This window comes from Lemur catta, chromosome 26 (genome assembly GCF_020740605.2).
Source record: "Lemur catta isolate mLemCat1 chromosome 26, mLemCat1.pri, whole genome shotgun sequence".
Lineage (NCBI taxonomy): Eukaryota > Metazoa > Chordata > Mammalia > Primates > Lemuridae > Lemur > Lemur catta.
Genome location: NC_059153.1, coordinates 271,496 through 298,558, shown reverse-complemented (window position 1 = coordinate 298,558; position 27,063 = coordinate 271,496). Strand labels below are relative to the sequence as shown.

The window sequence follows — 27,063 nt, the reverse complement described above, 5'->3', positions numbered from 1 at the left end:
GTGCCCGGGCGGCGCGGGGGTCGCCCCTTCCCTGGCGTTTAGACGCCCTGTGCGCCCGGGTGGCGTCGCCCTCCCGCCCGCGCCGTGCACGCGTTGAGCGCTGCAGTTGCCCTTCTCCTCCGGCGTTTGTCACCGCGTCCCCCCTCCTTCCCCGGGTGCCCTGGCTGGGAACGCGATTTCCCAGGAGGGTTACGAGACTGGGGGGGAGGAGCCGTGGTTTGCATGGGGGGGAGGGGGCGGGGCGCGTTGGGGGCAGGGCAGCGGGGCGGGGGGGGTCGTGTCCCGGCGATTGTCATGCAAACGCGCTGCCGGGGGGACGCGAGCGCTTGCGGCGTCCGCGGTGGGGGGGGGGGTGACGGCGGCCGTGCATTTCTTCTTTCTTTCCCTCTTTCCCCGCGTGCGGCGCGCTGGAATGACTTTCTTTATTTTAGTTGTAACAGTTGGAGGATGATGCGAAGGAAGACGCTGCCCGGGAAGCCGCTGTCTTTGGAAATGCGCCCCGGAGAGGAATAAGGCGGCCCTCGTCTCGCCCCCGGCCCCCCCAGCCCGCCCCTCCCCCTCCCCCGGCTCCACCATCCCCCCCGCCCCCACGCCGGGCTCGGACCGCGCGGTCCCCGCTTCCACCCTGCACCCCTTCTTCCCGCCGTGCGCCATGAACACCAACGTGTGCGTGGAGCCGGGCCCGGGCCCCGAGGCGCCGGGGCTGCCCAAGGAGAGCCACCTGCCCGAGGGCGCGCTGGGCGGCCTGGCGGACTACAGCGCCGAGGTGGAGCGCTACCGCTCCTTCGCCTCCTCCTTCTACAAGGGCGGCGGCGGCGGCGCCTTCCCGCAGGCGGCCAAGATCGCGCGCATCACCACGCCGATCTTCCCGGGCAGCGCCGCCGCCGCCGCGGCCGCCGCGCGCATCGGCATGTCGCCCTGGAACTGCGACAGCGCGGCCACCGCCATGCTCTGGGGCAGCGGCGGGGGCGGGGGCGGCAGGAAGCCCTCCTCCTCCTCCTCCTCCTCCTCTTCCTCCTCCTCCTCCGCCGCCGCCGCCGCCGCCCCCGCCGCCCCCGCCGCCCCCTCCCCGGCGGGGCTGCCCGCGGGCGGCGGCAGGGCGGGCGCGCACCCCCGCGGGGACGCGGCGCGCCTGGGCAAGGAGCCCGCGCTGCAGATGGCGAACGGCACCTTCCTCCCGGGCCTGGGCCCCGAGCCCTGCCGGCCGCTGGCGGGCGAGTGCGGGAGCAAGCTCAAGTGCGGCGCGGCCGAGGCGGAGCTGCTGAACCTGCCCGAGCGCGTGGGCGCCTTCCCCGCGCTGCCGGCGCTCGGGGGCCTGTCGCTGCCGCCCGGCGTCATCGTGATGACGGCCCTGCACTCCCCCGCCGCCGCCGCCGCCGCCGTCTCGGACAGCGCCTTCCAGGTGGCCAACCTGGCGGACTGCCCGCAGGCGCACGCCGCGCCCTCGTCGGCCGCCGCGGCGGGCGGGCCCGGCGGCGCCACCCCCGCCAAGAAGAAGCGCAAGCGCTGCGGGGTGTGCGTGCCCTGCAAGCGCCTCATCAACTGCGGCGTCTGCAGCAGCTGCAGGAACCGCAAAACGGGACACCAGATCTGCAAGTTCAGGAAGTGCGAGGAGCTCAAGAAAAAACCTGGCACTTCGCTAGAGGTCAGAGGGGAGGATGGTTTCTGGTTTGCGAGCCCGCCCCCCGCCCCGCTCGCCCCCCGCGCCCCGCCCCGGGGACCCCCGTCCGGGGACGGCGACGGCGACACGCGGCCGCGCGTCCCCTGCCCCGAGGCGGCTGCGCTCGGGCTGTGACGGGCCCGGCGGGGGTGCGCAGGGCAGGGCCCCCCACCGCCCCTGCCTGCAGGGTCGCCCCCTCTGCCTCTGGGGGGGAAAGGGCGCAGCTGGTTGGAAGAGCCCGAAGCTGCACGCCCGGTAGTCCCCTTTGGTGGCTTGACAGGCCCCCTCCCCCCCACTGAGACAGAGCCCAGAGGACCGGACGCCATCACGCCCTAGATGCACCTACTGGCTAAGACAGGCCTCCCGGTGGCCCCATGCTAATAGTGACGACCCTGGTTTGTGGCACACCAGCCTATGTTCGCATTTAAAAAAACAAACAAAAAAAATAGTACTAATAATACAAGTAGTCACTGAAGCTGCCATACCTGGATTGAAAAGAGGATGTGCTGACCCCTCCTAGAATAGCTCTTCACCGTGACACAATGTTTCCATTTCCTGTTGTGTTTTCTCCAGATCTGGTATTCCTTGAGAAAGTGGAAAATAGTACACAAAGCTGGTCTGCACCTGCAGTTTTTAAGGAGACGTGGCTTAGGATAAAGGGATACAGTTTGTTAATTTCAGGACAGGTGATGGTGATTTGGGTTAAAGGTTATTTTACGTAGTCTGAGGCATGAGTGGTTTCTGAAAGTCAGTTGTCAAAAAACAAAAAGTCTTTCCTTTGGGCTCTGCGTTTGACAAAGTAACCATTTTGTGGCTGGGAAATTTGTTCTAGACGCCAAGTGCAGTTTTGGTTGATACCTAATATGGTCAAGAATAGTTTCTCGTACCTATATGTCCTTAAAACAGACATTGTACAGGTGATGGATCACTGAAGTCATTGTTAAATTAGGCTTTTAATGATGTTAAATTCAAAGATGGATGTGTTTGATGGAAATTTCATGTGGTGTCCTGATCACAACATAAAGGGAAAAAGGTGGAAAATCACAGGTAAATGGTTTTGGTGGCATATAGACAAATAATCATAGTTGGTTCCTTGGTAAAATTCACAGAGTAGATGTTAAATGTTCATATATACATGAAACTGTGGGCGGGGGATTTAGCATTTGGGAACATTCCATGGGCTGGGTGGTAGGGTGAGAGTGGTTCTCATAAGTTGTCAGAAGAAGGGTCCTCGTACATCCCTTTAAAAATTGTGAGCACTGTTTGGAGGAGTCTTCACTATGGAGAACTGGAGAGTGGTCTTTAAAAGGATAAAGAGAAGGGTGAAAGATCTTTGTCATAGGTTTAAACACAAAGAAAATATACTTTCTTACAAAAAACATTTGTATAAATCGAAGCAGATAACACTTTGGGATTCCAAAATTATCAGAATTATATTGATATCATTATTGATTATGATCAGCCCCTTCAAAATATTGCGTTTATTTCTCTTAATAAGAGAAATCATCTCTCTGTTGAAACTTTAACTTTACTCCGGGATGATTTATCACATTTCCTTTGGCAACTCTAAGTAAAGATAATAGCAACTACAGTGCAAATCCATGTAGTTTCTTAGGTGGCATTAGCTTTTGAATTCTATTTTCTGGATTGATTTCGTGTAACTTCTCTGGGTCTTAAGGACCATTGGAAATTAAAATTCAGTCATATTGAAATTTCCTACTAATGCCCAATTGATAAGGACTACATGCTATTTTTTTCCTATTGAGATGTAGTATCTAGAACTGTAGTTGTGGCTCTGGCATTACACCTGGTGTTGAGTTAGACTCATGGCACTACATGTCTACCAACTTAGGTATGTAGTAGATAAGACCACTGAACAATTCTTATTTGCATAGTAAATAACCACTCTGGAGGAACTTGATACAAGCACCACTAGGTTTTCTGCACAAGTTTCTATGCCAATGTTTCAGTCTAAACACATTTCATAAATTTCCTTTTTTTTTTCTTTTGGTAGTTTTCCCTCAAGTTTGTTGTGACGTTCAGATTCTTCAGTCATTTTGATCGCAAAATCCCATAAAATCACCTTTTCTTCTTTTTTTTAAAATTCTCATGCACAAAGTTCTGTTGATCTTCAGAAGATGAGGTGTGAAAAGGAGAAGAAAATTTCCCCCTTTGTAGAACCCTCAAGATCTTTTCCTAAGTGCAGACCCCTTCCTTATCAGAGCGTGGATTGCAAATCAAGGCTAAGATGATTAATGGAACACCATGTGCCTGAAAGAAAGAAAAAGAAAAGTTCTTAAAATTGACTAAGATTCCATCTAGGTCGTTAAAAAAGGCAATGGCAGCGTGACTGCCTCAAACCTACGAGTAACCACACAGTTATGGTTGTAGGAAGCCAGCCGGGGGCACGTCAGAGTGACAGGGCTGCCATGACTAACCAAGGCTGGAACAGGGATTGGAGGGAGGTGAAAAGTCCCCTTGTTGACCTGGCTTCCCTCCTAATTTGGTCCATCATCCTCTGAGGAACTGTTCTAGAGATTGCTTGGACTTCTGGCTGAGGGTAGTGATTTGGTGACTCATTGTGGCCATTCCCTGTGCATTTCAGGTGTGAACTTTGTAGCTAATAATTTGTTGGCTTTACACGACGAGCATCAATGAACATCTGGATCATAATCATAACATATATTCTTATTTATCACTTCACTCCTGTGTCCTTCTTCCCTTTGACTTGTTCTCATCCCTAAGGCTGGAGGCATAATCAGATTTTTTTCGGGGTGAGTGAACTGAAATTAAGACAAGACTCACACAGATGGGTTGGGATTCTTGCCCACAGTTTCTTAAAGCCCTCCCCTCTAGCATTCCTTTTAGGACCGCTTTAGTTGTTTCTATAATACATTTTTATGCTTCGTCTCACTTTAAAAGCATCTCCATGCTAGAGAAATGTTTATAAAATCACCCCTTGACAATAATCCATGTGATAATGCACATAAAGCATTTCATTTTTCTATATTTTGCACTGTATGTTTGCATGTGGCACTGTTCATTTAGTCTATGACTCTATTAAGAATAGCCACTAATTGTTCAAAGCAGTCATTACTGCTGTGGCGTGCCCCTTGTGTGACAAAACCTACTTTAAAAACTTGTATTCTAAATGATCAATGTTAAATGCCTAGATATTTTAAGAAATGTGGGATTATATAGGAGACCCTTATGATAGTAAGCTGTATAATAACACTTTGTGTCTTGTAAAAGTAATCCTTCAATTTTTTTTTTTTTCACAGCTCTTACATTTCTGATGCTAAAATGTAACTTTTTAAAATATCCCAATCTGATATGGCTCAAGGGGTAACATTGTCCCATGGGCAACCCCAGCCTCTTAGTCCCTGAGCATTGTTCAGGTGACATGATTGATCTCTGTGGGACAGCATTAGAGACCACACAGATCTGGTTTCTCTCCCATTAGTTGATTTATGGAATCTCATTAGTCAGCGGTGCCTCAGGAGGTTCCCTGCCCCCACTCCGGGCTCTCTGTGCCACAAGTCACACCAGCCACCACCCAGGGCTTTGGTGAGCTGGAGGAGAGACTGCAAGAGGGTAGGTTGTAGTGAAGACATCGAGCAACTGGAAGATTAGGGAAAAGAACCATTCCATTTCTCTCTTTTCTTTTCTGTCTCTTAAATATTTGTCTGCTGATCATACAGGCCAAGGATGATTTTCCCACGAGTTAGGCTGAGCTTCTGAGGGATTTGGTGGAAAATATGCAGATACGGTGGCAAAGGTGGTGACTTGCTTTAGAAGTGTTTCAGAGGAGGAGGGACATGTCATCCGTGCTGTTAAATTCTAAGAGCCCAACCATATAAGTAGCAATTGTCAAATTCTGGACGAAGCACTGTCTACAGTTTGTGCAGGAAGATGGCAACCTGCCTCCTGAGGACATGCATTTGCAGACCAGGTGTGTCACTCAGACAGAGCCTGTAAGAGCTAAGGAGTGAAACACGTCAATAATTGAACATGTGATAAGTTTTTGAAATTTGGTGGCTTAAAAAAAAAATCGATGGATAAACTATAAACGTTTCATGTCTTCAATGGAAATATCCACCAGGTTGTCATTTTTATGTCATAATTTAAAAATGGGTTTTCCATTTTTAGTTTCAAGGATTAAAAACATGCCAGTAGAAAAATATACATTTTTGTTTTAATCCAAAAATGCAAATATATAATTGACTATAAAGAGGAAAGAGGTTTTTTTTTTTTTTTTTCAGTAAAATTAAAAAAAAATATGACAGCATATTAGCATTAGAATGTAACATAGAAAGAAGGTAGGGAAAAGATTTTGAATTTTATAAATGGTAAGAAAAAAGCTCAGAAAAGTTTAGACTAAAGCCACAAAACAGATTGGTGGCCAAGGCATCAAATGTAATACCAGTCCAGTGAGATTCATTTTCTATCACTAGGATTAATACAAGGGATTTAAAACATTTAGTAATATTATACACAATAAATACATACAATTTTATCTGTTACTTAAAAAATATTTTTAAAAGAAGCATACATTTTTAATAATTCCAAAATGAAAACAATACCCTCACCCATCCAAACACCATGTAAGTTCTAAGTAATCTTTTAGATGGCAATTAGGAATAGTAAAATAAAGCAATTAAAATTTATTCACAAATTATTCTATAAGAATGTTTGTTTGAAATTCAACCATCATCAAACAAAATACAAGCAGTCGAAAAGCCAATAAGAACAAATTAAATAACAATAAATGTTAGACTTCAGTTTAGTCAGATAGAAGTATCTGGATATTTTAAGAAAGGAAAATGTTGGCTATTAAACTATTGTATTTTAAAGTTTTTAATGACTTGATTACCTAAGTGTTGCATATTTGGTTAGTCTTAGCCATCTGTTATTCTGGATGAATAGTTATGTTTTGCTTAGTCAGACTTATAGATTGATAAATATATAATAATTTAATAAAATAGCCTAGAAAACTAAAAATTTAAAGGTATGCCAAAAGGATAGGCATTTGGTCCATATTTGCTGTAGTTAGAACAATGGTTTGTCAAGTTCCAGACTGAAGATCTATGTTCGGGTAACCCTGAAGACATTCTTGGAATATTCTTTCTGGAAACGCAGTTAAACATGAAATTATTTGAGTATTTCCCAGGAATAGGTTGATAGTGTGTTTTTTAAAAGTCTTCTAAAGTTGTTGGTGCTCTTAGTATTTATGGCGATTGTCTGAATATACAGTTCACTTTCACCAGAAAACAATTCACTTTAATTTTACTTTGAAAAAGACTAGCAAAATGTCCTGCTGTTCAACAAATTCCATAAAAGTGGATATGCTTCAATTTCCTAAGTTTATTTTTACTCACATCGTACAAAATACTAAAAGTAAACTTGCATTTGTCACTTAGAAATATCCATTAAAAGTAATAGGTTAAATAAATCAGGATTTATTTCAAGGCTCATGTAAATATACAAATTGGAGAAAACACTACTGCTCTTTCAGTTTTCCTTCTATTCCTAGATTAGTTTTTTCAAAGCAAAAATGAACACAAAATACATGGTGAAGTCCCATCTTCGCTAGTAGTATGCTCTTCTACATCGGCATGTCGGACCATCTTGAGTAGGAAAGTAGAACCTTCTAGGAAGCATCATTTTTAATAAAAACCTTTCAAGAAAAGTATTTTTTTTTTTTTTTTGCGATCAGTGTAAATGTTGAGGATTTGGTGCATTCGTAGTTTTGTTCTTTCATTTGTGCTTCATTTTTAACATGCTTTTTAATCTAGCATTATGCACCCTGGAAGTTTCAAAACATTGGGGGAGGGGCACCACAGTGATTGTTATCCTCAAGCGTACCTGTACCTCGTTCCATCGCATGCAAACACCTGTCCTGAAATTGAGTTATTCTGCAGGGTGATCGGAAAGCCTCCCTCCATCCTGCATCCTGTGTTTTCCGTTGTTTATTGAGTTACTTCAGATGCGACAGTCATTTAATAACGTTGAAGGCTTAGCTCTGCGGGGGCTAAAAGGATCCCAGCAGGCTTGTTAGCTTCTACTCTAAAACATTATGAGCAATATTTTTTCCTCTGTGAAACTTCAGGGCTTTCTCTTAATTTATTTTAAAAGCATAAGAATCCGTAGCTAGGTATGAAATCCAGCCTGCTGAATTTTTTTTTTTTTTCTGTTTCTCACCTATTTCACATTGCATCCTTAATAGTGGCAAAGCAAAGAAGTACATTTTCAGAGAACTCATGTTTAAGATGTATTTCTTTGGCGGGACGTCAGACAAGATATAAATTATATTCGGGAAATGGACTATCCTCCTCCTGGCTTTTCATTCCTTTGTAATTAAAAATTATATTTGGGCCACGTGGCCACAGCCTTAGGGAAGACATGTGGCAAGAGCCACTAGTATCAGGTGACTTCACAGGCCAACAATGTTAGTTACTTCAGTGTCACTTCTCTGTTTCTGATTATTCCCTCATCAAGAGGATGAGGGTGATGATAATCTCCATGACAACTAATATTACATGCAGTTTAATATTCTTTTCGAACTCAAAGATACTATCTAGTGTCTCAGTCCTATTTTCGAGTTATCAGTAAGAGTGGAGAAGGTAGCCATATTTGCAAATAGTTCAACACCAAGAGTTTTCGAACGTTAAAGCCCAGGTAGACTATTTTGTGGCATGTGTTTTCTAAATATTTGTTTTACTCATCCATGTTGGCAAAGATCTTGGCTTGAGTTGACTTGGAGAGAGACAAACCAGTTTCCTTGGTCCTACACCTGCATTGTCAGATGTCCTGGAGAACTGAGCAAATGACCTAGATATGTGCGTGTGCGTGTGCGTGTGTGTGTGTGTGTGTGTGTGAGTGATGTTACTAACCTACCACCTTCCTTTGGATCCTGTTTTCTTTCTTTGGACAGACACAGGGAGTTATTCTAAATGTGAATTAGTGAGTTCAAGAGAATCCTTGTAAGAAAGAAAGGAATTCTAGTTGGAAATAATACTTAACAAATGGGGGAAATTGAAAATCTTTTAAAAATTTGGACAATTGGAAATACGTACATATTAGTATTGGTGGGAAATAAAACAGGTAGATGTGCATTTTGAGATAAAAAGTGAAGTGAATATGCAGAGATTTGTTTTTCTTTTTTGTTTTTTAATAAGAAGAGAGTATTCGGTCAAATGTAATTAAGCAGTAATAGGAGTAGTGATAGGTCCTAAAAAAATTGTCATACTAACCAAGAAAGATTACAAACTAAAGAAAAAGGAATATTCGAGCCAAGTTACAATGCAGTGTTAGAAGGAACTTTGACAGGATGGGATATGATGTCCGCTTTGCCTTGACAGCTATAAAAGTTTTGTGGAGAATCAAAAATAGATAAAGGAAGGATAATTTTTTTATGACTTGACTCAATACTTTTTGTTTGAGAGTCAAAGCTGAGGCTTAAGTGGAGTGGAGTGGCAGATGAATTAGAGATAAGGAAAACCAGATTGTGTTATAGCTGATGTTATTATTTTTACTTATGCCTTTGAAACATTTGGTAGAATAATTCCAAAGTGTAACTAAAAGAGAATACTTTTAGTTGGTGGAAAAATGGTATCCCATTTGTGTCTCTTCTGCATTTAAATACATATTTTAGAAAACATTCTTGAGAAAGTAAAGTGTCAAACTATGGGGAAAACTGTGCTGAAAGTGCTGTTTTTTGTTCAAAGACTTAAGAAAAAAAAAAAGAAAAGAAAAGAAAAAAAACCCCTAACACCACCACACTACAACTGGGTGATTGATGCTATCAAAAGGCTAGAGATCAAGAAGAAGAAGAGAAAGGGATGTATGTTTATAGACCAAGAAGAGTCGTGGACATTTCTGTGTATTTCAGCAAATCTGGCAAGTTCCGGGGAAGATATGTTTTCTCCAAAACTTTAGAAAGTAAAAAGAAATTAAATACATTTTAAAAGGAATAGAAGATCATATAAGTTTAATTGTGTGGAAATGGTGAGAGTTAGTGATGGTGAATCAGCGGTAGGACTAACACTGTGCTGTAGGAATGACTTCTCTGTTGTCATTGCTCTTTTTTTATAGGTTAAAGAGATGGTTTTAATGGAGCCAAGAATAAGGAAAAAATAAAATAAAATTAGCAGTTGTACCCAGATGGATATGAAGTGAGAAGATAGGGAATCTCCTATTAAACATTAAATATTTTGTGTGGTCTACTTTTAGTGCATGAAAAACAAAATAGAGAACATGGCTGGCTTCCATCCCAAAAGAAAGATACCGGATCTTCTCTGTAAGGCTGCTAGATGGAGAGCTAAATTCATTAGGAAGTGGAGTGGTTTTTGATTTTCCCGATGTGATTCTTTTCACGTGGATGTGTTTTTGTACGGTGTGAGGTTCGTTTTTCAAGCTGCAGGGGCCTATGTCATCCGTTCATGGAACCCATGTGTTGGCTCAGCACCGCGGTTTTTAGAAAGTAGAGGATGATAGAATTAAGCAGAAACTACGAGGTCATCGCATGCAGTAAGAGTAAGTGTTGTTAGACTTCTGTTTCCGCTGTGTATGTTTACATGAACGTGTGAGCTCGCACATGTGCTGGGCTGCTGTGTCATGTGTTTATAGCGACAGGTTGCAGACAAGTCTGGAAAACACTAGTTTAGCAACATCACTTTGAACAAGTCTGTGGTGAGGAAAGAACTTGTAGTTGAACATTGCTGACAAGATAAAGAGTAAAATTTAGATGTGTTTCTAGAAATAGTATGTCTTAACTCTTCCAGGCAGGTCTATACCAGGTCATGTATTCATGAATACATGGCATCACTAAGCACATAGGAAACCCTTAATAAATTTAAATCAATGTAATAAATTTTAGGTAGGAACTGTTATCTTCTAAGATTTGTGATAAGTCCTCTGGCCACACGTATGCATATATGCACACATACATACACACGCGTACACATACACACCTACATCCTGGCTTGAGGATCCCAAACTTTTATTCCTAACTGCCTTTTTTCAATACCCAGGTAATGCTCCAAGTCTAGGTCCCTCATCCAAGGTATTTAGTTCCCTGTTCTTATTTTTAATCAGTCACAAAAATGGACACATTTAAAAATAGCGGTGTTGAAATTTTAGAAAATTCTGGAAGCAATCTCATGCCTCCTGAAAAGATCCCTTGATTCATCTTTGGTTTCGTTCTCCACATCCTGATAACTAATAGGGATGGATTTGCTCTCTACCTTGCCGCGTTGCATGGTTCTAGGGTGTAGTATTAAGTTTCCTGCTTTATTTCAAGGCATGTTTTACTGAGTTCTGGAAACCTTTTGCTGTATCTGAATGAGAGAAAAGCTACATTGGAAGAGGACAAAAGGAAGGAGGAAAAGAGGGAAGGAAGGAAGGGAGGAAGGAAATGCACGCGGGCTACAGGATTGCTGCAGATTTAGGGGAAATAGAAGCCACTGGCAGAAAGGGTTGTGATGCTCAGGGTTTTCTTGAGTCCGTTTTAGATAAAAAATGAGTAGGAATAGTGACTGGGAATGTATGGGATGATGTCACCGGTTCTGAGTCTAGTCCCAGTAGAACCACTCAGCATTGCTGTTTTTCATTCACCATAGTGGGAAACTAGTTTCGGGGATGCTAACTAGCTTTTTTTCTAAAAAAAAAAAAAAATTCTCTTTAAGAGCAATTCTCAAGTCTGCAATCAGAAGCGTAGAAAGGCCAAGATGGGAGGACTAATGCTCAGATTTAATGATGGTGTCAGGGTACAGAGGCCATCCGGCCTCCACGAACAACCAACGGTCCAGAATATCAGTGCCCTTTCCAAGTGCTTGTAAGGAGAATTTCCTGAAAAAAATACAGAATTGCACGTGTAGAAAAGTCTCCAGAAGGACAATAAAAAGAGTATTAATCGCTATATCTTATAAACTATATGACTGGAAGAAGTTAGGCTTATGAATTTACTTTGCTGGTTAGTTAACTGTGGATGTGACTGTTTATTACAAAGATAGAGCACATGATAGGTACAGAAAAAGAGGTAGCCGTGAAAACTTCCTGAGGAGAAATCAGAATCTCAATACCTGGGGGTTTGCTCTAGCACAGGATGTGTCAGGGAGAATGCTTCGCAGTGTGTGTCTTTTTCCTGATGGCAGATGAACCAAAATATATTTCTAAACAGCTAAAAAAAAAATGTCATAATTTGGGAAAGATTAAATTAAAATAATTGTTGATTGTATATGTTTCGGTTTTATTAGGTAAAAAGAAAATTAAGGGGAAAGACCAAAAGGTCACAGTCAGAGTGATTGGGAATTTCAGTGTTTGGTGTGATGGCAATGCAGTTAAGGAAGAGAGAGAGAGCGAGCGTGCATGCGTGTGTACCACGTGTGCACGGTGGGGGGAGGAGGGGAGGGTCTCCAAAATCTATATGTTAGTCCTAGAAGTATAGCTGTAAGCAAGTTTAGTTTCAGAAGTATAGTTTAAGCAAGTTTTGGTGATAACATCTAATTGTTTGAAATATTTGAAATTAATGTTTTCTAAATTCCTCTCAGTAGCTCATGGACATAAAGCATGCTGTGATTTCTAGGCTGGGTCTACCCCAGTGGTTGGATACAATGTATCTTTTTTTTTTTTTAACAGGTCCCAAAAGAGGGGCCCGGGCGAGGTTCACAGGTCCCTAGAGAGGGGCCCCAAGAAGTTGCCGATACAATGTATCTTAACAGATTCTGAACCAGTGAAGTTCAGAGACTACAGCCAAAATGCCGCTTGACTTAGCCTAAGAGAAAAATGTCTATCAAACTTATTTTCACTTTTACATAATGTTAAAAATATTTCTTCAGATTCTCAGATCTACAATAATCAAAGAGAATCGCCATAATTTGAATTGCTTATGGATGTTAGGTGTGGCTACTGTATTTTATTTTAACATACATCAGAGGCTGTCCAAATTGTAGCTTTGATTGGTTAAATAGCGCCCATTTCCTCATATTTTATAAGAATATTTCTTCTCTTCAGTAAAAAAAGTGATAAAGTTAATACAATTCACTGACTGCTTTAGAATTAACCAGAAGTTTCAAAATTGTCCAACAATTTGGTCAGGAAAAAAGAGTGCTAGTTGTTTTTTTAATAGCTAATTACCAATGATCTCACTTAGAGGTATTGTTGTACTCAACAGGAATTACGAGAATGACTTTGAGAGGCAATTGAATTATTGAATTTTCATACACACGTGTTTTCATATATATACATAGTTATTCAGATCCTATAACCATGTATATTTATATATACTTACATATGCAAATGAAATATAAACACATGAACATGTATAAACTATTTTAATCATTCTTGACAGTATAGGAGGGGTATTACTAACCTAATTTTTCCTTTTTTTGTCTCCATTTTATTTTTAATTTCCTTTCATACTCCTACTCAATACATAAGGTTAAAAAATACTCTATAAAATTGTTTTTGAAAATCACCTCTTTAATTTGTGGATCATTGACGGATTTCCCTCTCTCTGCCTACCAGAGTGTCATGCTCTAGTCCATTCTTATATGTCCAAGAACATTTTAATAAGTGAACTACCATTTATACTACAATAGATTGACTTATTTGTGGGAATGATGTGGTTTGAAATATTTTTTACTAAATTGAATTAAAATAGAATTGCACAGAGCATTAATCAAGAGACTTGGCTAAATAGTTACATTAGACTCTGGGGCCACTGTGGTTAATGGTGTTAATCTCTCATTCTCCTTCCCACCCACCCCCTCCCACCGCCTGCACCCACCTCCCTTGGGACCATTGTTTCCCTGACTGGCTCCACCACTGTATGGACTTGAGTTGGTGCCTTTACAACATAACGTATAAACTCATCTTTGCACTTACACACTTTGGCTAGGTTTGCCTTCTAAAGTCACACTGCCCGGTCTAAAATCGTCGGTCCCGGTCCCAGTGGCCGGGATGAGGGTGGTGGTGATGGTGGGTGTAGGAGGGAAGAAGCCTCATTCCCAAGGCAGAAGAAGGACCCGGAGCAGCAGCTAACGGAGAATCAATACTGATGAAAAGGCCCTCTCTAGTCCTCCACCATTAATCAGACAAGTCCTGGCCACAGATGTCAATTTGGAAACCAAAAAAAGTGGAACGTTCCTTATAATCCTAGTTAAGACCTCCAAAAAATGGGGTCATAAAAATGATCTAGTTACTTATTTGCTGCTGTCTTCCTTCGGGTAGGGGTCTAGTATTCCAGTTAGTGGTAATATTGATAGATTTTTTTTTTTTAGCTTACATCTATGGCGAAAATAAGATGTGATGCTACCAAAGACTTATATAGTTCTATGACAAATGAATCTGCATTATGAGAAAAATTAATTTGATATGTATCACATGTATGCTACAGATATATAACAGGGCAGAAGAATAAAGTAAGTGAGGTGTAATTTAAAAAGTGGAAAGAGTGTATACTGATACTAATCCAAATATTTTTAAATTGAGGTATTATTAATTAACATAAAGTTGTTTTTGGTTGTAATAATGATAAATTCTTGGACTGTGTGATTATTATGTGTCATAAAATAATAGTTCTGTCATATTTACTAACCTGTGCTATACCTGTGCTTTCTAATAATTCTATTATAGTTGCTAGACTATGATTTTGTAAATACATTATTTATAAATAGAAAAATCATTCTGCTAAAGACTTTTTGGGTTCACACTTACAAAGAATCTTGAGAAAAAAACTTTTTGGAGAGGTGCTCACCTTTGCTAGATATAATTTTATACCATAATTATTAATTATTCAGAGGTTTGTATTAATCTGTATTAATTTGTGTTCACATTCACAATAATGTATAATAATACAGTTTCCCATTTCTCCAAGTCAGTCTTGAAATTTTGTCGGTAAGAACATCAGGAACATGTATATCTTGATGTTGTAGCATGCTTTGTGAATCACATCAGGAAAAAGGTAGTTTTTTTAACCATCAGGAATCTTTCTTGCTTTTGTTCATCCACAAAAATCCCAAAGTTTGAAAGTGTCATATGAAGCTGGGAAAAAACATCTGACTGAATAGCTAAAGGCAAACAATGGGGCCTATTATTATCTTTTGTCTTACCTAGCCACAATTTCAGTGATTCGTGAAGGTCTTCGAATTCTAGTGTGTAAAGGTGGATTCAGATACGGGGAGGGTTTCCAGAGAAGCTCGTAGTGGGATTCCTCACAGTAAAAACAGTGTTTCAGAAGATTTTACAAGAGGTTGTATTGGCCAACTACAGCTTGAAATTGCTTTAATTTTGATTCAAAAAATGATAATTCACATCATTACATGACTATCAGAAAATGATTCGATGACTTATGTTACTTTAATTAATAATAAAGGGAAAAACAGGAAATTATTTGTACCCCAAAATACTAATTTCCACTTGGAAATCATGTTAGAGCCATCTTGTTTCACAACAGGAATTCTGAAGGCTTAGGGTAAGTCACTGAAATTTTTGGATTAGGAAATAGATGAATAAATACTGGAAAGATGTATTTAACCTTAGAGAAATTTCTAACGTCTTAATCATTATCTCAATTTAAAAATCATATGCATTCTGAGTAAATTTCAGCATCAAGAGTTATTAATTTTCTCCCTGAAACTTCAAGTCTAGCTTTATGAAGAGAGATGAGTTTTGTGTGTAGTGTTGAGAATACTGCTACATTTTACATACTGTATCTGGATCTGAATGGCCAGTCTGCATCTTCTCATATGTTTGGAGTTATAGATGTCCCATTGTCAGCTTTTAGGGGCTGAATTTTTATGACACCTGACATATTTCTAACAAGAATAGGTAGGTTCGTCCTTTACCTGAAGATACTACCTTCCATATGTATAACTGCTTCTCTGATAGCGAAAACGAGAAACCCACTCAAATTCTTAAGGTGGCAATTTTGGGGATTCTTAATTATTTTTGGTTGTTTAATTATTTCTTCATTGCTGATTTCGTGAAGATCAAACTGAAATACACACCTGCCAAAGACATTAATAATTTTTGCATTGATTTTTTTTAAAAGGTCAATGTAAAATTTACTTGGGCTTGGATTATATACTATCACGCCTTTATTCAAGGAAATTCCTTTGTTTTTAAAAGTTATTTAGGGGGAAAAACAGAAGACTGTGAGCTTGAAGGTTGTTTCCTATCTGGCTCTCTGTAGGTGTGAATTCTCTGGAACACATTGCTTTACAGCAGGACCAGAAAGAGAACTGGGGTTCTGGGGTCTTCCAGAGGGCTCCTAGGAGCCAGGCTGCTGCTTGTCACAATGCCCAGCTCCCTTCTGTCCTTCACCTCCCTGCCCCCTTCTCTTCCAGGGGAATCTGGCTTTCCTGTCACTCAGGATAAAGATCCCCGGCAAAGCATCACTGAGATCCAAAAAGTCAGTGTAATCTCATCAAGAATGTGATTCCCCAGCTGGGGTTTTGGATTTACACAACCGGAAGGTAGTTGGCCAGGGTATGTCACCCGCCTGGTTGGTGTGCCCGGCTTCCACACCGTTGAAAATTGAAGTCCCCTCATCCAGATGACCTCATTAGTGGACAATTAGAAACGATGTGTTCCCAAATTAGGGCAGACGTAATTAGAAACCTATAATTTAACCTAGTAGTTTACCTATCAAAACAATGTTCCTTCGCACAGCTTGGCTGGAAAGAACTCAGCCCAAGCCTGAAGTCCATCTCCGGTGAAGACTGGAAGATTGGACCACATCTGTTCTGTGTGCATTGCGGGACGCGAACGAGTTCGGTTACTTTTTAGCCCTGAAACAGAACTGTTAGTTAGAGAAACCTCACTACAAGTTTCAGTAGATGCCTTGATTATTTGTTCTAATTAATGAATCCGTGGTTTTCACGTATTTTATTTGGTGTGATTTTCCCACCTACTCATTTTTAGGCTTCTTGACCTCAAAGATCGTAACATAAGGAAGAAAGAATTTTAGAAGTTGCTTCCCTGTTTACCTTCTCGCTTCCCCTGCAATAAATCGTCCATATTCTTGTATCTAGGATACATGCTGGTCTCAGTATATGCATAGTAATGTTACAATGCATAGTAATATCACAAATAGTGCTGTGGCAGCACTGCTATTCGGTGACATCGTGTTAGTGTAGCAAGATCTGCTCTTTGCTTTTCTCATGTTTGCCTTGTTTAATTGATTTTTAGTGCTCACCTGCATTGAGAAGTGATTAATTTTTTTCCTCACAACAGTGACTCTTGACCCTAGCTGGAATTTTATAAGCTTTCTTTTTCCAAATATTGCAAATAAAATTGAGGAGCTGAAAGGGCCCCATGAATAGCAGGAAGTTGGAAAGGCAATTTAAAAGTCTATCTAAGACATAAGGACTTCATCTCATTTAAAAAATGTACTCCACATATTTTTGCTGTTTATCTTCGTAAACATATATGTTTATCAAGATACAAGATTACATAAGTATATATTTATAATCTCGTTTCCAGTTGGCATCTGAGAGTAAGCTGGCATCTCTGTGTCATACATATACACATAAATGTGAATATATATGAATATATATGCACATGTTTATTTTTCATATGTGAATCTGTAACGATAGATCTATAATTGCGTGGATATGCTTGGATCTAACTTATCTCGTTAAAAATGACTACATTTATATAAGTGTGCATACTTATATAAAATTTATTCTTAGTTGGCCTCAGCAAGCAAGTTAGCATCTGGTATAAACTTTTAAGTTTTCATTTACTGCTTGTGTGTGTGTGTGTGTGTGTGTGTGTGTGTGTGTGTGTGTAAAGCATGAATATTAGAATGAGTATGTCATGTTTTGTATTACTTCCTGTAGTTCCTCTAATAATGATTAAATAAATGCAATTGAGATATATAATTATTACATTTACCACTCAGAAGTTAATTTTAGAAAGTAGTAAAGGGGTTTTCCTCACTAACTGAATCAAATGATGGGAATTCATTCAGTTATGCATGGTGAGCTGCAGAGGAGAAAACTGATTAAACCGTCAGGGATACGGAGTAAAATATTAATAAGATCAGTGCTATTTTTATGAGAATAGTGGAACATTTTGTTTGTGCTTTTAGAAAACAATTCACAAGTTACATGTTTTGATATACATATATATAAAACTTAGGTAAATTATAGTATATCAATGATATGTTCTTAATACAGTTATTTTGAAATTTATTGTATTGGTTGAGGACAGTTTTTTAAAAAATTCTTTGTAGTACAGATAGTGAAAAGTCTGTTTGCTTTCCAAAATGGCTATGTTAGTCATTTGAATTTCTAATTGACATCTTAATCAATGAATACACTTATTTTCTTAGATGACACTATTACAATAGGACAATATCAACCAAATAACTCACGTATGAGAAAGCAAATAAAAGCTCATCTCAATTAGAATGTTTGTAGTAGAATTTTTAATGTGTTTTCTGAGATATGAAATTCAAGTGCTATTAACATTCTTTTAAGATGTATTTATAAGCTGTATATATGTGTGTGTATGTGTGTGTTCATGTATTTTTGTATATCTACTCAATATATTGGCAATGTGCATTTAACACGCCAATGTATATACTTATTTATCCTTACGAATAAGGATAAATAAGCCTTCTTATAATCTATTCAGACCTGCTGGACTGGTCTAATTAATAAAATCAACTCTTTCATTGGCCTCCATAGGAAAATTTATTCTTAGCTTGTTGTTTCTTATATACTTTCACTGTGTATTAATGTGATGACTTATGTATACCATTAGAATACATGCAATAGTACAGGATGAGGTATTTTATAGGAGAACATGGCATGATGAATTATTGGACTGTTAATATGCAGAGGAAAATTCAAGCTTAGCTACCATTTGCCTAACAAACAAACAAAAAAACTTCATAGTAAACATGAGCTTTTTGTTAAAAGGATTGCTTTACTTTCGATGCTGGCTTGTTACTCCTTTTGAAAACCATTTATAGCATTTTTATGGTACAAAAGGGTAGTTATTCTCCACTGAGTATCATTGATTAGCATCAGTTCACTTTATACATACATTCATTTGTTGAAAATGTAATAAAAACTCGTTCACTTCAAAATAGTGATGTGTTTTGTCAGTATAGTTCTTATTAGATTATATATAGAAATGTGTTTAGCATGTAGTAATTGATAAATGACGGAGGCAATATTGATGTGATATTTGTTGTTATCTTGTCATTAAAAAAAAAAAATCTCCAGAGTAAAGAAATGACTTCACTGAATTCAGAACATCAGCTTCACATTAGATTGCATCTGTATGGATATATTGTGATTTTGTACGTAAAAACAGTGGTCTAAATTTTAGTTTAATTTTGGGGCTGCATTTTTTTTTGGTGTGGCTGGAGGCAGAGTAAGTCAGCTGTAGTCATTTTAACTGCATCCAGTGCTTGCAGGTCTCACAGCAAAGACTATGTGCATAGCTGATTATTTCTTCCAGAACACAAAAGCTGATAAATGAAGAGCTATCATGAAAAATGGCTAATGTAGAAAGCTAACCAGCAGAAGTGAATTCTTTCCTTTCCGACGATGTGATTGTCAATCTGTGTGCGTGTCACCTTGACAGTAACATGACGTCGGCATCCTGCAGGGCAGATACAGATCTTTAGTGCACGTGCTGTCTGGTTTTCTTACTATTGGTGAAGACCTTGAACTTTCCCCTCATTCTGATCGCTATCTATGAGTGTTTCAGGCCGTTACTTCCTCTATATTTTAAACCGGTATCTTTTAATCATTATGTTCAGTAAATCACCATTAAATTCATTCTTCTAATTTTTGGTCATGTTTTAAGATTGAACAATTCATTTTTTTTATTAAATGTTGAAATAGATAAGTCATTATGTGGTATGTGGCTAACTAAAAATATTGCTGAAGTGTAAAGGAGGAAAATCTAATTTTATATTGGCATGGAAAGAAAGCTTAACTTGTTTTCTTGCTCTTTTTTTTATAGAGAACACCTGTTCCGAGCGCCGAAGCTTTCCGATGGTTCTTTTAAAGCAGTAGTCTGTCTTATTTTCAAGGCATTTGGAAATGAAGGGCAAACTAATGTCTTGTTTTAAGAAACTGCTTAGTCCACCACTGAAGAAAATATCCAGAAATTATTTTCATTTTATGTATAGGGGTTTCTTCAAAAAAAAAAAAAAAAAAAAGAGGAAAAGACAAAAGACACATAAAAAAGAATGTGGGAGTTGGGGAATCTCCGGCCAGTCTATTTACTTTCCAGACACTGACTGATTCTTTCTTTGATGTAATTTAGCTATCCTAGTGAAGTCGTCGTCTATTTTGAAAGTGGCTGTAAAAAAAAAAAAAAAAAGTTTGGGTAAAGCCCTGCTGTAAAATCCTGTATCTTTGCAAAGTACATATCTATACTTCATTTTCAAATATATGTGTTTCAGTACTGTAAACTGTACAGACAGCAGCTTGTATTTTGTGTGTTTAGACACGAGGAGACAATCACGTCTGAGCATCTATGGAGATTAACAGTTTGTACACAACAGTGTGGTTCCGCGAGTTAAATCTGGAGCAATAAATTTTAGCTTTAAATATTTTTTGCCAGTTGTTTCTAGAAGCGGTGACCGCCCTGGCACCATTCTGCCACGCGTCTTTCCGTAGAGACTCCAAGGCCAAGTTGGACGAGACTGAGAGATTACGATGCATCCCGAGACTTACCTGCAGCTGCATTGTTCCAGGAGGGGAAGATGTCACGGAAGTTTCAGTTACTCTTTTGAGCACTATATTAGAGTAGCGGTTATGCACTTGCATTGCTTACAAAACGAGCTGTACAGAAGGGTGTACCTCCCGAATACTTAGTGTAGTTGACTTGTCTTGGGTTCACTGCAAGGCGGAGTACTCAGAGTAGTTGGAAAATGCAGAATCAGTTGTGTGATTTTTAAAAAAAAAAACAAAAAAAAACAAAAAACAGTGTTTTCTAGACTAAAAAATAAAAGTATCATATCTTAGGGGGAGAAATCCATGACTGATTTTTTTTTTTTTCCCCAGCCCAACATGAGCTGTATACGTTTTTTTGTTTGTTTGTTTGTTTGTTTCTTTGCTTTTTTTTTTTTTTGGTAGGAAAAATAAAAACTTAAAAGAGCGTCCAAATGTTTTAATTCCATGTGTGATAGTAAATGAGTAGTTTTGTTTTAACACTTGGTTATGTCGAGGCCTTCCGCCTTTAGGCGTGGCTGGATGTAGTTTTCATTTAAAAGAACTAAACCCATTCATGAAATTAAAGTGTGTTATCTCTTTTTGATCTTTTCTTTCTCAGAGCCCCCCAGTTGGCCCAGTAGCCTTCCTCTACTGGAGTAATGCCCCACTGAGCCCACTCCTGTCCTTGTCACCTGACACTTTCATTCCTGAGAATGCAGGGCCACAGCCTGTGGAATTTGATCAATGCAAGATAACACCCCGCCCTCCTCCCCAAACACAAACACACACAAAGGATCTCCTGCTTCCTAGAACCTGTGCTACCTTTTCCTGTAGGATTTGGTTTTCTTATCACAGCCAGGTTCTTAAATCTGTCCCAGTAGGACAAATATTATTTGCATTTCGTTTTTTTTTTTTTCCCAGATTCTAAAAACTATTTTCAGTTTTAGAAATAGAACAGAGGTTAGCAAAAACACACATGTGTCGGCACCTTTTTTGTTCTTTGTCCACCAGCCAGTTGTGTTAGCCCACGACACCCATTCCCCTGCCGAAGACGTTAGCAAAACAGATCATGAAAAGAAAAACCATCTGAGAAGCGGGAGGGATGGAACCGGGAAAGGGGTGTAAAGTTTTGGGAAGACTAGCAGGTGAATATTTTCTTAAATCGAGTGGTAGTTTTGAATGGGACATGATAGGACAGAAAAGATTTAAAAAAGCAGGAGCATTTCATCATTTGAGTGAGGGGGAGGGAGGAATAAAACAGGGATGAATGCCAGTGTGACAACAAGTATGACTCCACTTGCCCCGAGTATGAGTGTGTGGTCTGCGGTGATGGTCAAAAGCCTTTTTTGAGAAAAATTCATTACGTGTCACTCCTGCCCATGCTGAGAGACGAGAATTAAATAATAACGAGCTCAACTGTGCTATATACTGTATTGATTTTGTGATAACTTTTTACTTGTATATTCCTTTGAGGGTTTCTAGTTAGAATCTCTATTTCTGCTCTAGGACCAATGAGAGCTGTATGAGTTCTCTCTTGTTCCATTTTTATGTTATTTTCCTTTTTTTTTTTGTTTACCAGTTTGCTCATTAATTGCAAGTAAGTGAAAACTTACTTTCACACTTGAATGGTACGCTTGCCTTGCTTTTTTGGAAAACGATGATTGTTATTACAGAAGTGAAACAAAGTCCTATTCAGGCTGTGTTACACATTCAGGTCTCATGACAATGTACTGAGAGTCTGAAATACATTTTAGTACTGCATGTCTCAATGTGTTTCTGTTTGTTTGCTTTTCAAAAGAACTAATGAACCTGTATATTGTAAAATGTGGTGTTTTACCTGTCAATTCGTTTTTTTTAAATGAAAGAAAATTTGTTGATTACTGAAATGGGGAAAGTGTAGCTTTTCTTTAATTCTCTTACGTTTTTCTTATTGGTCTTATTCTTTTATATCACCCACTTTTTAATGTTTTTGATTAAGGTCTATTTATGTAATGTAGGGTGAATATAAAGTTCTCCTTGGTGATGTTGAAGCAAGATATTCTTCTTTGGCCTCCCTCTAGTTTTTTCCCCCATATATCCATGTGCGGAGAACGTGTAAAGCACATCATTATCCTACGGCAGTGATCTGAAGGTTTACATTTTTTGTGATTCTAAAATACCAATGAAATGGTAGCTTTTAAAAATTCCTCACTGTATGTTACGTATTCAATATCAAGAAAATTCAAAATATAGATTGTATGGACTATCTATGCGACAGATTGTGTGGGCTGTCTGTACAACGTAAAAAAATCACCTATCAGATGATCTGAATGAAACACTTATGAGAGAGGTCCCCACACACCGGGTCTTGCCCTCTCTAGGTGTGGTCAAGAAGATGCAGAATTGGGGGAGAGCAGGGAAAGTACTTGTGATGTCGGGGTGTGGTGCTGTGAGCCAATGTCCTTGCAGTTGCTACTCAGCACGCTGACGTCACAAGAATGTCCTAGTGCAAACCTCTCTCTTTCCAGGTCTTCAGACCAACACGGTTTTCTCACGGACTCTGCCTGTCATGTGCACAAGCAGGAGGAATATTCTCAGAGTAGAAATGTATCTCCATTCTGGGGAGATAAAATAGTAACAAGCATCCCCCAATGTATAAAAATGTCTCCTGCTTAATCCCCAACACTCAGATTTCTTCTTCTGAATACGTTTATAGGGAGGAAGAGATGGTGGGCTTGCTATGAATTCACATTAAGCAATCACAAAAAAAGAAAGGATTATTCCTTTACTTTCTTTCATTCAGCACCTTCCCCGGTGTACAACTTGTGCAATTAATGCTAAAGCATATAAAGTCTTCAAGCTGATAGTATCTGTAATCAAATAACGAAAAAAGGAAAGCAGTTAAACGAACACACTATTCAGGGTCAAACATGTTCAGCCAAAAGCTGGAGTGGCTCTTTGATCATGGGTAGAGTCACAGTGATATCAAACAGTTGGTTCTCATGTAACAGCTAAACGTTTCAGATTTTGTTTTTATTAAATTTGGCATTTCACACTGAGATCTGTATTCCTAGCGAATAAAAGACAGCTACTGTGTTAGGAGGGATTCCGTTTCTACAATTGCAAAATAGTCAGAGATATTCCAAGAACATGGGCCACCAAATGTGCTGCTTCCACAGTGTCCTGTTCTGAACTGTGCAGTTATCTATTAAATTTTCTAATAGATATTTGTGTAAGGTGTATGTATGCTTGTGCAATTATTTAAAAAGCAGTTTTGGAAAACAGTGTATTTATTAAAGAAAATCACTTATGGGGCATGTACAAAACTGTAAAAAAAAAAAAAAAAAAACTTTAAAAAAAAAATCACATTCAATTTGCCCAGTAAAGTTGTTTTTGTGAAATTTCTGTGGTGTTGAATAAAGGACTTTAGTATTCAAAATATCTGTATTTTTCCATGGACAAATTTTATTTGTGGGATTTTAAGTAATGAGCATATGATCCTGAAAATCTTATTTTGTTTATGGTAAAAAAGTTTATAATTCTCCACTTGCCCTTATGTCAGTGAAATCGATGCTGTGTAGCAATCTTTCATAAAATATGTTCATTTTTGGTTTCATAAAACGATGTTCATTTTTGGTTTCATAAAACGATGTTCATTTTTGGTTTTCCTTACATATTTTTTCTTCCTCATCTATTTAAAGAAAAGAGAAAAAAGAACATGATTCCTTGTACATTTCTAAAGGTTATATTTTTCTTGAACACTTATTTCCTAAATAGAGGAGGAACCGTATGCACCCAAAACATTCATCCTTCCTTCTCTACATCCTATGCGTTCCTTATACCACGCATGAAAAGTCCTGGTGATGAGATTTGAAAACATTAATGGGCAAGAAGAAATGCGAAACACTGGAATTATGTCTTTAGCCACTCTCAGCAATACTCTGAGATGAAATTTTTATTGTGTTTCTGTTTGGTTGTGGAATATTGGGGTCCAACCACGCTGCTTATTAGTTGGTGGTGAACATGCTTAACATTCATTTCACTGCGTCTCAGGACAAGGTCTATTTTCTTAATGCCTCATAAACTACAAGAAATGCAGAGCATGGAACTCCTTAATATGGGAACCGACACAGAATTTTATACAATTGAAAGAGTTTTTGTCCATAAACTATAATACCGTATTAGAAGATGTTTATCAATTTGTTAAACATTAGCATGTGTCTTGTTAGTCTGATATCACAAATATAAAATATCTGGGCGAAGGCAATGGAATTGGATAATACAGGACAAGAGAGAAGAATTAGGTAATTTGAATTACGGGAGCTCCTGAATACTCAGCAGTTTGGCAGGTAAGTCACTGATTCTTTGTTGTATTTTGGTTTAGCAACAATACGGAAAATATATTAAACTGAATTTTTATAGGTAATTTTTTTTTACTTGAGATTGTGAAAGATACAAATACTTGGGTTCATGCGTAATGGTAAAAGGATAATTCTTCAAGATAATTCCAATAAACCAAAAAAACAAGGGGGTGGGGAATATCTGTAACCTATTGAGACATCGAACCGGGTAATAATTTCATATGGTTTCTGCACAAGCATATATATTTTTTCAAGTACGTTTATTGGTGAAAGTTGGTCTTGTTTCTGTTTTATGTAGAAACTGTTCTCCATTTTTTTTCACTCTTTTTGTTATGGAGAAAAATGTTATACGGAGTAAACACAAGGGATACAAATTTAAGGTTTTATTTGCAGATACTACATAAGTAGCATAGTCAGGCATGAGTTTTTGTTTATTTGGAAATTTTGTTTCTAATCATTTATTCTAATATTTTGACTTGAGTTCTATTTTTGTGTCTTTTAAAAATCAGATTTTTTGGGGGGCCAGTTTTTAGGTCAGTGTTTACATAAAACGAAGCATCAACCAAATATCTTTCTAGTCTGGTCTGTGCTTTGTTTACAGTATGTTCCTTGTGACAAAAATTATTCCAGTTAACAGGTGTTACGATTTCACAAATTGGAAGCAATGTACGTATTCTCTCTCCAAGAACACTACTTTTAAAAGCTACTCTTACCATATCTAACAAGTGAAAGCATTTTTAATACAGAACTGAATTATATTACTTCCTTATTATGACTAGTTAGATGGTGGGAGAAGAATCCGGTTGCCTTGTTTGAATTATGACCTTCTGTTTACAACTTTTCTGAAAAGCGATCTTCTATTTAAAAGTCTGTGGCTTCAGGAAAACTGCACGGTGGGAAGGGAGGTCGAAAAAGAACGTCGAAATGGTGCTAGTTAACCTTCGATGCCACCATAAAACACATAGAGCCGACAATTCTTATTCATTGTCGTTTAAGAACTTTTCTCACCTTTCCATGACTTGCTTTACAATTTTAATATTGAATTAATGTGTGTGTTTGTGTATATACCTGTATATATACACACACATATATACACGTGTGTTTGTGTATGTAGGTAGATCAGCCTATGTGTGTGTATGTGTTAGACGGAATTTATGTCATGCCCAAGAATAGCTAAGGATCAGTGTAGGTCAGTAAGAATCTTCGATGGAGATGATTCGGTCACTGTTGCACAGTTGCTATTCGATTTGATGGTTCAGCATTTTATAATATTTAACCTGTTCTCTGGGAATCAAAGTTTTGGGGGGGCTCCATGAACTCTTTGGGGCTTTTCAGATGCTCTTTAATGAGTTACCACTTCAGGTCACTGTGTCCTACTTTCTGTCACTCAAGGAATTGGGTTGACAATTGCATATACAATTTGCTTCCTAAATGCATTATTTACCTTCATATTAATTTGAAAATTTGTGCTATATTTATATTCTGTTGAGCTATTTACGTATTTGAACCTCAGGTGCACGATCACTGCTAGATAACTTGGTCTGTAGCTTATATACTTTGTACAGAAAAAGGCTCCATCTCGAAACAACTCACGGCGTCTACGGAGCAGCAATGAGCAGAAGATGGGGTTGGCCGATCGGCAGTTAATAATTTCTCATTTACTCAGCAAGTCCTATTGCCCGTCTCCAATGTCCCAGCCACCGGGAAGATCATCACGAACGAAATATGATCCCTGACCCATGGACCATCGCCACGAAGCTCCATCAGATGGCCAAAATAAATATCCAAGCAAGAACTGCGGAAAACATTTGTCATGAATGGAGCCGGCATCGTGAGGAGAAGTGGCAGGAGATGGCAAAGCTCTTTCGTTTCAGACTTTTTTCCCCAGAGGACAGAAGGGGGAGACTGGAGCCCTGCCAGCATGTGAAACCTGAGGGTAAAGCAGTGAAGGCAAAGAGATTGGGTGGAGGGGAAGAGGAGGAGGATAGACCCAAAGACCTGAGAGGACCCACCACCCTGGTCCTAGCTGCTGTCATTTCTCATGGAGGTACTTTAGTACCTACCGGAACATTCTACTGCCATTCTTTCTTCAATATATTTTCTGTGCGTTGAAACACACACACACACACTTATTGTCGATGGTTTCCCATTGCTCTTAGGATAAAGCCCTAAATGGATGGGGTCTCCTGCATTCTCAATGTGGACCACGTCACCCGTTTCTCTCTAAGCTCCAGACACCTGGACTTTCTTCCAGTCCTTATGAGTCCCTATTGCCACAAATAAATAACAGCTGTGGTTTTTTTTTTTTTTCCTCTCGCCTCAGAACATTCTGTTCGTGTTGTTCTTAATCCCCGGAATCTTCTTCCCTGCTCTTTTA

At 39.3% G+C, this 27,063-nt stretch overlaps 1 protein-coding gene across 1 annotated transcript; it reads left to right on the top strand.

Moving 5' to 3' along the window:
• The first annotated feature begins 652 nt into the window (after nt 1–652).
• CXXC4 (CXXC finger protein 4) lies at nt 653–20,701 on the top strand. Its single transcript, XM_045537326.1, has 2 exons — nt 653–1,645; nt 19,649–20,701. Exons 1-2 carry the CDS (start codon nt 653–655, stop codon nt 19,691–19,693), a joined length of 1,038 nt encoding a protein of 345 aa, XP_045393282.1. The 3' UTR covers nt 19,694–20,701.
• The last annotated feature ends 6,362 nt before the right edge of the window (nt 20,702–27,063 follow it).